The following is an 11245-nucleotide window of genomic DNA, read 5'->3' as shown; positions in this document are numbered from 1 at the left end:
ATGACACTGGGCTGCCTGGCTATGTATGTATGTATGTGCAAATTTTCAAAAAGGTTTTCAAGAACTAAGTTCAGAGCAGCCAGTTCAGTTCTTCTCACTATCAAGTGATGTTGTTGCTTTTTTTTTTTCCTTCCTTAGCTATTACAAAATTATATGGCATTTTTTTTATCCCAGAAATAATTTTCTCTTCCTCCTCCACAATTCCCATGTTGATTCTTTAGAAACACACATCTTCAACCTTCAAAGGATTCCTGGTATGATGTATCCCCCAGATCCTTTGCTTTGGCACCATGTTGTCTGTTTTAGATAATTTCATATAAACTCTTCCTCTTAAGTCATGTATTATCTCCTGGCTTTCCCTATCAAGACATCACTGCTCTCTTTTGAAAACTAGTGTTTACACCACCATAGCTTTTCTATTTTTTGTGAGATTCTCTCATCACAGCATCTAGTGTCTCACAGTGCAACAGGCCAAAACACAGAAAACAATTTTTATTATTTTTTTTTTCCTTCTGGAAGGTTGGATTTTGAAGGAATCTAGCAACCAAAGGCATCAACGATTTTTATGTCTCAGATTTTCAGTGGGCTTTAATTTATGTTTAAGTTTTTATGGCTTCTGTGAAATGGCTCATACAGTCTCATATGGAGCATATATAAGGAGGGGGGGTGTGTGTCAGGATGTAAGATTAAGTACAGTCATTAAATCATACATTTTTCTACTATATGCCTTTCAGAAGGGCCCCAAAGAATCATTCTGATGACCACAAGGTTTTTTCAAAGGGTAAATTTGGCAGAGTTTTAATGTAGTCACTTGACTGAGCAGATTTTCCTCTTGTAGTCATGTCCTAGTTGCTGTCTTAGAAACCAGGAACCCTTTTAGCCATAACCATGTAACATCCAAATAAAATTGCTTATGGGGAAACACACTGATACTATGGGCTCTTTTGATCATGTATTGTCTTGTCTATCTGCTGCTGGAACCTGGTAAAAACTTACCAATGGAAAACTGGTAATATCAACCTCTTTCCTCCTTTTCCCTCTAGCCTTCCTCCATCCTTTCCCTCCCTCCAACTCCCCCTCTATTTAGCATGTCATTCAGGCCCTGAGCAGAGGAACTCCCTCGTTCCTGAGCTTTCTGCCCACTTCTCTGCTGCCAGTGCACACCAAACAGCCCAGGAGAGATACAGAGCTTCCAGACCAAGCTCTACCATTTTATGAGAGCATCTAGGATGCATCTTCAGTGCCGTATTAGAAATCCAAAGCTCCATGTGTTGTGCATTGTCAGTGGGAGTAGACACAGGAGGGATTAAGTGGCTCATGTGTTGGCTGGATTGCTCAACTTTGAGTTTTGTGTAGATGCTTAGTATGACTTTGTCAGTGCTCAAGAGGGGCATACCTTACAGGATCAGAATGCTGCCCCCAAAACATAGCTGGGCCATGGTTATGGGTTTAAAAGCCACTGGTTCTTAAGCAGCTATTCTGGCAGCCTTTTAGTGTGTACATACATACATAGAATCATAGACTAGTTTGGGTTGGAAGGGACTTCTAAGCATCATTTAGTCTGACCCCTCTGAAATGAGCAGGGACATATTTTAACTAGATGAGGTTGCTTAGAGCCCCATCCAACCTCATCTTGAATGTTTCCAGGCATGCAACATGGTTCACCACCCTCAGTGTAAAAAATTTCTTCCTTCAATCTGGTCTACATCTACCCTCCTTTAGTTTAAAGCATTACCCCTTGTCCTGCCACTGCAGGCTCTACTAAAAAGTCTTGTCCCCATCTTTCTTATAAGCCCCCTTCAGGTACTGGAAGGCCACTAGAAGGTCTTCTGAAGCCTTCTCTTCTCCAGGCTGAACAACCCCAACTCTCTCAGCCTTTCCTTACAGCAGAACTGCTCCAGCCCTCTGATTTTCATAACTCTCCTCTGGACCCACTCCAACAGGTCCATCTTTCCTGTGCTGAGGTCTCAGGAAGCTGAGGCCTCCAGAGCTGGAAGTCTGGACCCCACTCTAGGTGGGGTGTCACCAGAATGGTGAGGCAGAATCACCTCCCTTGACCTGCTGGCCACACTTACATACATACAGATATATATGGTGCTGAAGTGTTGTACAGATAGATTTGAGAAATGTAAAGATAAGGATTAAATACTTGTATCTTAACTGAGAAGGCGACAGAAGAGAACTACCACCTTATTGTTCAAACTAGTAACAAAAATACTGTTTATTTCAGCAAATATAAGCACATTTTGAAAAAAAAACATACTGATTTTTGTAAAGAAGCAGATTTTCCAAGAAGGTATTAGAAAGGAAACTTCTTTTTTGTAGAACAGAACTGAAAACAGTAGCTAATATATGAATGTACTTTGACTTACATGAATGATTAATTCATAAATAACCAAGTACTATGTTCCAAATACTTGTTTCGACTTAGCCAGTAAAATCAAACAACATGATTTATTAATTTGGTTTGATGCTGGTTTTATGCTGTGATGTACCAAGCTAAGTAAAATGATTTATACAAAGTGCTATGCTTGGGATATTTTAACAATCATTTAATAGGATCTAAGATGAAATGGTGTATATCTCACCATTTCTGCTTTATTCATGCATCATGTAAATTGAAAAGCCAGGTCTTCACAGGAAAACAAAGATGGGATTGGCATTAGGCATGCCCCTGGGCATACATTTAGAAGAGAATGCACTTGCAAATACTTGGAAAAAACAACATCAGCAGGAGAAGAGGGTGCTTGGCCCCTCTGGAGTAACTCAAGTCCTTCCAAAGTCTGACCATCAAGTAAGGTACTTGCTTTTTAACAGATGAGTTTCAAAATTTTGGCTTATAAATACGTATTTGTGCATGCCATGAAAAATGCCTCTCCACCAAGTGATTAAAAAAATAAGACCTGACAAGACACACAAACCCATACAGTAAAACATCAATAAAATGCCTAATGATGAGTGAGCTCTTTATACGTGAAAACTGAGCACTCAATTAATCTGTGTCTCTAGAAACGGAGTAATTTTTCCCTAGGTTTATACAAAACCCATTACAAAGTAACAGCTCAATCGTGTATCTTTTTGCTCCTGGGGGTAGAGAAGTTTTACATTATAAGTAAACTTTACCAAATGTAAGGATCTGTCCTCATTTAAATACATAGTGTTACAAATACCTAAATGCAGGTTTGGGGTCTGTTCCTCAGAGAAATCACTGTCATAATTGTTTTGGATAGATATTACCTGTCTATACCATGAATATTTGGGCCACAGTGCTCTTGGGGCCAAACTTCTGTCATAGTCAATCAGTGTAACTGGAATTCCAATATTATTTAGTAATTGAAACCCTGAGCATTATACTGAAATCTTCAAGCCCAGCTGAATTCAACTGTTTATTCTGAGTGAAGAGAGAAGAATTTAATGCTACTCTGAGCCACATTAAACAGGAGAGATGGCCAAGCTGTAACTGCCTGTTCCTGCTTTTGTCATTGAACAGAATTTTGTATGACTCTCTTTTATAAAAAGCATGGAGATGTTAAAGTGAGAACACCAAATTCCTGTAGAATTGTGCAAATTATTTAGGAGGGTTTTGAGTCATGAGCTTTCAGCTAAAACTATGGTGCAAAAGTGGATCTCACTTTTTTAAATACTAATTTCCTTTAAAAAGTAAGCATAGTGATATCCAAACATGTTGCACTTGTCAAGAACTACTCTTAAAACTGCAGTAACATCACAACACTTTGAAAACCTGAAATAATTATTTGTATTGTCTTTCTTAGGAATGGCAAAGTTTACAGCATACTCAATGGAAAAGTTTCCTGAAATTGTTGGAAATGGCATTAGTTTTTGCCATTTGAGGGTATCATACTGAATGATACAGTTAAATGATAAGATTAGTGTTAATTGTCTGCAAAGCAGGTCAGATGCTTTGGTTTAATGTGTTCAAGTAGAGCTTAACTCTAGAGTTTAACTGTAAGGACAGATTTAATTGTAAAGTAAATACGTTTTTAAAAGACAAACTTTTTCAAATTAATTGAAAAACCCCAAAACAACAGGAAGATGTGTTTGTAGAAATCCATACCCACACACACATGCTGACACAATAAAAAAATCAAAAGGCACCCTGTATAAACATGAAAGAGTTCCAGCTTCACCAATCAATGCCAAAGCAAAACAAAGATCATAATCTGGCAGCAATTTAAAGTTCCCTATTAAAAAAAATATTGATAGAAACCTTTTAAAAACCTCTTCTCAATACAATAAAATACAGCCTGTAGCTTGTACAAAGTGAGCAGACCGACGTGATGTGGAATTGCTGGAACTTTGCTTTGGTATTTTTCTTAATTAGGATTTTAAAGGAGAAGTTTAAGGCAGGTCCTGTAGGTACAGCTGATTTTTCCTCCTCCTGCTAAAGGAAAGGTGTTCAGTGCATGTTTGGGAGGGCAAAAGGGAAACTAAGTATGTGAAGCTGCATGAGCTATATAGCAAGACCCTGTTCTTGCCAAGGTCTTCATAATAAGTGCTAGAATTTCCTTTGCACTTATTTAGGGAAAGAGGAGGAAATTCTATACAGAAAGTAAAGTGAGCAAGGCAGTGCTGCTGCTTCAGTCCTCACATTTGGCTGAAGCAGCAGGGCTGGCCAGAGCAGAACAGATGGCATCAGGAGAGGAAAAAAGAGAGAGGTATTCTCTGCAGCACTTCTCAGAGTGGTACAGTTACCAAGCTTTTAAAGAACACAGAGTGCCTCCCCAAGTATCAAGTTAAGATTAATTAAGGCCTAATTAAATAGGTTATAAATAACTATAAAGAACATGGCAAAATTAAACTAGCTATAAATATATATATATATATTTAAAATCTACTGTTCCTGGGGTTTAAGATTTTAGCCTGCTGCTTCATTCATGTCCCAAACTGAAAACACAGCATGCAGATTGGCTTTTTTAGACTTGCTTCTAATAAAAAGTATACAAGTTAATAATAAACTGAAGGGAGATGAATGACATCGGTGATGTCAAGGCACAATTTGGGAATGACCTGGGTGACGGGTAAATGCAGAGAGACCTTGGGAAACCCTCCCTGCCCCATCCTTGCCAGACAGATTTAGGAATATCCCGTGTCATTTGAAGGACCTGCACAACTTGCACCGTCAAGAAGAGCATCACTTCTGCAGCACTGCTCCGCTTCCCTCTCCCGCTGGCATCCCGCGTGGGTGTGCCGCCGTGCCTACCCTCACGCCAAACTCTTCTCTGGAAGTTTCCTGGCTTTCTGCGGACACCTGAGAAGAGCCCGTGGGGGCACCACTCGGGCCTCCCGGGCACGTCAGCTGTCGGGGTCACCCCCAGCCCGGGAACGAGGGTGCAGCTGCAGCCGTGGGCGGCCGCGCTGCCTGCAGCCCGAGCCGGGCCGAAGGCGTTGGGCACGGCGTGTCCCGGACAGCTTCCCCCTGGCAGCAGACACCGTGAGTGGTTTGGAAGTTCAAGTTTCATCCGTGTGACAACAGGCTGAGGAGACGTCGGGGTCAGGGCTGGGCTGCCGGGGTGTAAGGTTTCTCGCACCGAAAGAGCTGCCGCGCCAGGAGCGACTGCCCCAACGGGCCTCGGCGTCGCTCGCCAGCTCCCCTGAAGAAACCCGCCACAACCTGAAACAAAGCACATAGGCTCACAAAGCAACTATTTTAGGGCTGCGCTACTAAAAATGTAAACGTACAGCAAGAGTCCAGCGACGTTGCCCGGGGCAGCCGTACAGTCCGTACACCCTCGGCACGACCTTCTCACCCGGCTCAGCGTCCGCTCAAAGCTGGGCCGGACAGCGGCTTCTCTGCTTCCCGGTGCTGCAGGAAGGATAAAAACCACCGGTTTGGAGGCCCCACGACTGGGACCCTCCCAGCCCCGCGGTGGAGGCCGATAAGCCCCCCATAACCGCAAGGCAGAGCCCGAGTGCCCACCCAACGATGCTCAGGCCGCGGCCCTTACCCGCTTGCGCTGCTCGCTGAGGCAGAAGGTGCAGATGGGCCGTGGAGCGGCGGGGCCGGGCGGCTGCGGGCCGGGCTGCGGGCAGGGCTGGGCGGTGTCGGAGCCCTCGGCCTGCCGGCGCTGCAGCAGCAGCACGTTGGCCAGGTGCGAGATGTAGCTGGAGGCCAAGCGCAGCGTCTCCACCTTGGAGAGCCGCCGGTCGGCCGGCCGGGTGGGGATGAGCCGGCGGAGGGCGCCGAAGGCCGCGTTGACGCTGTGCGTGCGGTCCCGCTCCCGCGCGTTGGCCGCCGCCCGCCGCCCCGCGCCCGCCCGCGCCCGCCGCCGCCGCCCGCCCGCCCCGCGCCCGCCCCGGCCGCCCCCGCCTTCGCCCCGCCGGCCGGCAGGGCTCCCGCCGGCCCTCCGCCCGTCCCCATGGCGCCCGCCGCCCCGCCGGCCCATGACTTTTATCCGCGGCGGGCCGTGCTTGGCGCGGCTGCTGCTTTTAGCCCGGGGGCCGCCGCCGCACCTGTCGCTGCCGCCGCCAGCGGCCCCGGGCTCGGCCCGGCAGCGGCTCCCGCCGAAACCCCCTCCCCGTGGCCGGGGGCAGCCCGCGGGGAACGGCAGCCGGGGCGGCGTGTGCCGGCCCCGGGGCCTCGTCCTGCCCGGCCCCGGGGCCTCGTCCTGCCCGGCCCCGGAGCCTCGTCCTGCCCCGCGCCGGCCGCGCTGCCGCGGGGCCCGGGCGCTCCCAGCCGCCCGGGTTCGCCCTGTGAGTCGCTGCTCTCCGCTCGGCTTTGCCCTCCCGCGCCCTGCTCCCGGGTGCGCACACCCAGGCCGGTGTGTCCCCCCTGCCTGTGTCTGCGTGAGCTGGCGCGGGGGATCGGGCGGGGGCTTCCTCCCCTTCCCCAGCGAGCACTAGGCGGGCACACATCCCCCGTTCCTCACTCTCTCCGGAAGGCACGTCTACCTCGACTGCTTATTAAAAGGTCATCATAACCAGCAGTGGATTCCACCTCTTTTCTCCATAAAAACTTGACAGCCCGCCCGCGCTCGGAAACTCGGGAAAGGTCACGGTGCAGGTTTTCTCGAATGAATCATCTCTACCTGATCGAGCATCCTTGACTGACTGGTTTCTTACAGTCCCAGAAGCTTATCTGTGGTGATGGTGTTGTCGAAACACTCATCCTTGCTCCCAAGTCAGAGCTGAATTAGCGGAGTCGTGCCTGTTTAACGCTGGGTGCACACGCTCAGGGCAGACAGCTGCTTTGGTGTAGTTGGCTGGGAGTCATTCCCTCAAAATACAGCTGGTACCAACAGGCAGGGCCACATCTACGCCTCGTGTTCCTCGGCTGGAATGGCCAAGTGCCTGTTTGTGCTGGTTGCACCTTCCCTCTGGGCACAGGTTGTAGGCAGCACTGCACAAGCAGCTCAGTTTGTCAGGCAGTTGGTATCTTGGCGTATTAACCAGCAAAACTCCTCTAAGGTGGTTTTTACTTACATTACTTGAGAGAGAGAAGGGAAAAGTTTTTTTTCTTTCCCATCAGGCTACGTTTTTGTGATTTCTGCAGCAAAGTGTCGATGCAAAAAAACCTCCCTCCAGGCAGAGGTACTTGGATAGCAAAGGCTGCAGGAACGTGACAGTGGATGGGCAGGTGTGTGCTGTGCCATTGATCCAAAGGAGTTCCTTTGGGGTGCAGAGCAGGATGTGCCCCTGCATCATCAGCTGCTGGGGAAAGGCGTGCTCAAAAATCATGCAAGTGATAGTTTTCCTTAGAGTATGTGAATGTAACTGTTATAAATGTAACACATTTCCATAGTGTTAAAAGCTCTGTCTTCCCTCTGCTTAACCTTTGTAAAAGTAAATGATGTAGAAAGTTCTGAAGTTGAATTTCAGCACTTAGAAGTGCTACTTTTAGTTTCCTGAGAAATGAAGTTCCCAGGGAAGCTTGCACCGTCTTCCATGCCTGTTTCTCCCATTTAGTTACAACATCTCTAGAGTGAATTTCTAGCTCAGTTGAAGTCAATGACAAAACTTCTATAGATTTGAATGCAGGCGGGAATTCACCCTTGATATGTTCTGGTAGCTGAGCAGTGTAGGTAACTGATTGTTTGTCAGACTCAGTCATTTGATTACTGCCGTTTTCCTGTCCTTAGCATTTCAGTTCCTTCGGGTTTTTTTTAATATTGTGTTTTATTTTTAATTACTGGAAGTAAAACAAACCCAAACCAAAAGCGCTCAAGAAAAAAATCCCCAGCAGTTTCAGAACCCTGGGAACAAAACTACTCTTGCTGTTAACAAAATCAAAGTGTATGGCTTGTTGATAAACTAAAGGATGAGAAAGGGAATAAGCTATACTGGGGAAGGAAGTGATGCTGTGTTTGCAGAGAAAAACAAAAGGAGTTACACTACTGGCATTACAGCAGTAGCTCATTCAGAGGTTAAGGACAAAGGGGTGTCTGAATGGTTTTTGTTCTGTTTCTGAGCCAGTTTGAAAAAGTAGAGAAAGAAATGTTTGGTTTTTTTTTTTTTTTCCGATAAGGAGACCTGTAAAAGGGCCAAAATGCTGGTGACTTTAATTACTAGGTTATTGACTGGGATAACATTTATGCAGGTGCTAGGGGGAGCATGTTCCTCAAGGAAAGTGCTGTAATGCAGGATTGCTGTTATTTTACAATTTGCTGAATTGCTAATAACAAGCAAGAATGGGGCTGCATGAATGTAAAGTAGAAGAGTGGGCAGTATTTTATGTCTAGTGATAAGGTTTTGCCTGAAATTTGCCTTAATGCTACACAGAGAAAGATATCTGATGTCCATTGTAAGAAAGCATTCAACAATATTAAAAAGACTGGAATTATGAAATATCTGATTCATTTAGCTGCGGTCTAGTGGCTGGTATTTATTTAATTCTTCATTTTTTGAATAAGTATTAATAGGAAGTACATAAAAGAAGACTTTGGTAGAAGAGAATCTGGAAAAAGGTGTACCTATGAAGAGAGGAAGTTAATTAGAGGACAAGAAAAGGATCAAGTCTAAATTAGTGGCTCAGAATGTCTGAGCCTTCCAAATGTATTTCTATTAAATAGAAAGTATAACTCAGAACTGTTTCACTTGTTTAAAAAAAGACATTTAGAGACAAAAACTTGAACTTTTATGGCATCATTCTGTGCCTGCAGCTCACACTGACCTCCATTAGATTCTCTTGTTCATTTCAGAGCAGAAATACACCATAATCCTATAGGTTTTTTTTACATTATTATTTGTAAGTGTTCATATTTTTCTGCCACATATCATGGCTCTCTTCTTGCTACATAGCACGTGTTTGAAGGACTATACTCTGTTGTGTTTGTTCTCCATTGAAGTCATTAAATATATATTAGAAAGAAATTATTTAACGTGAGGAAATTCTTCTAGAGTGCTGAGACACTGGTCCAGGTTGCCCAGGGAGGTTGTGGCTGCCCCATCCCTGGAACTGTTCAAGGGCAGGTTGGATGGGGCTTGGAGCAACCTGGTCTAGCGGGAGGTGTCCCTGCCCGTGCAGGGGGTTGGAACTAGATGATCGTTCAGGTCCCTTCCAATCCAAACCATTCTGTGACTCTATGATTTATACAATATTGCTCACACATATGAGAAGGTATGTCTGCATTGCAGGCACAAGTAGCAGAGATTTGCAGTACAGATTTCAGAGCCACAGAGTGTGTGTTAAGACCTTCTGGTTTGTGTTTTGGCTTTGGCAGATGTTGCCATGGCAAGGATTCAAAGCACAGCTCAGCCATCCGTGTATGGAGGTTCTTCAAGAGGCTACAGGGTTCCCTTCCTCCCAGGGCAGGAATACTGACCAACCCTGAGTGTTGGTACTGCTGTGAGGGTGTGTGTGTGTGTGTGAGCTGTTCTCCCTTGCGAAGAGGCACCAGGCATGCAAGCTGTGCAAGCCTGTCTGGAGTAACCCACGATGCTCCTGTTTGCCTTTCTGTATGTTAATAACCAGAGTACTTCTTGTGCAGTGCTTACCTGACAGAGCAGGTCCATGACATAGTGCAGTCACATTTGACAGATTCAAGGGAGAGTCCAGAGGGATGTAACAAAGAGAAACAAATAAAGGATGCTGATGGCTGGAAATGTCCACATAGTTGGGAATAATACATTAGACAAAATGTTTTTCATTATGTGTCTGTCTGTGACTTCGGCTGGCTGTGACAACAACTTCTGTCCTTCACAACAAACCTGGATGATGGAGTTGTCATTTTTATTGTTGTTCATAATAAACGTGATGGCCATAAAATGCGTGTTTATTGAAAAAGCTTTTAAATGGCGTTTTACCCTATACAGGCTCTGTAAGAGTGATTTTAAGGAGAGAAGATTGAGGAGTGGTCAAAATGTGGAGGGGGAGGACTTGCACAGAGCACATTGAAGAGGAAAGGTTAAACATGAGGTGAATTTAAGGCTTCCTGTGTTTAAGACATGTCTAGTGGCATGGTGAACTTTCTGGATTTTAATGAAGATCCTCTCCACATTTTGAACCATCACCCTGCCACTGCAGTGCAATTTCCCAGGTAGGGGAGGAGCAGGACCTGCTCTGCCCTGGACTGCTGGTAGTTGATTAATGTGGGACCTAAGAAGTCCCTTCTTGATATTCTACCCAGCCAGATTTAGCATGACACTTATCTCTTCACTTGCAATCTCATCACTTACAATCTCTGTTCTTCATCTGAATTGATCTGTGCCATGATTCTCTGGTGTGTTAATGAGTTTTCTGTGTGGTGGAGTGCCAGAGGCCTTGTTAGACTCCAGAGACATCCTGCCTATTGCATTTTACTTATACACCCACTCTGTTACTCTTAACAAATAGGAGCTGAGTTGTTTATCTTGATTTTTTTGTCAAAAAATTTGTCTTATGGTAATTTCCTCTGCCCGTGGAGGCAAATCCAAATATATTATTCACCTGTTATTTCAAAACCGTTTAAACTTGCCAAATCTAAGTTGTGTTTTACACGATTCTGCTGATACTCTCAACATTGTTATTAACTGCCTCAGAAGTAATTTTTTATCGTGGTTGCATTCAGCAGAATGATGAGAAGGCATATTCTTTTCTCTCTCAAATTGCAACGAGGTAAGGACAGTATACCTGCCCTCAGGTACAAAATGTTTTGCAAGCAGTATTTGTGGAGAGACATTTTTGTTCATTAAAGCTGAATGCAGCTGAAGCTTTCCCTGTCTGTTTCCTTATTTCATAGTGTATTAAATCCATCCTAAATGAGCTGGATGAGTAGTTGGGAAGATGCTGTCTGTAACATTCAGCTGTGGT

At 45.2% G+C, this 11245-nt stretch overlaps 1 protein-coding gene across 1 annotated transcript; it reads right to left on the bottom strand.

The window, feature by feature from the left end:
* Nucleotides 1-2190: 2190 nt before the first annotated feature.
* LOC127386676 (transcription factor 15-like) lies at nt 2191-6299 on the bottom strand (the record flags this gene model as incomplete). Its single annotated transcript, XM_051624109.1, has 2 exons — nt 2191-5824; nt 5967-6299. Coding segments are annotated over 2 exons (384 nt in total), but the record flags the coding sequence as incomplete, so codon positions are not given.
* Nucleotides 6300-11245: the final 4946 nt, after the last annotated feature.

This window comes from Apus apus, chromosome 6 (assembly GCF_020740795.1).
Source record: "Apus apus isolate bApuApu2 chromosome 6, bApuApu2.pri.cur, whole genome shotgun sequence".
In the NCBI taxonomy this organism is placed as follows: Eukaryota; Metazoa; Chordata; class Aves; order Apodiformes; family Apodidae; genus Apus; species Apus apus.
This window is presented reverse-complemented; position numbering and strand designations above follow the sequence as displayed.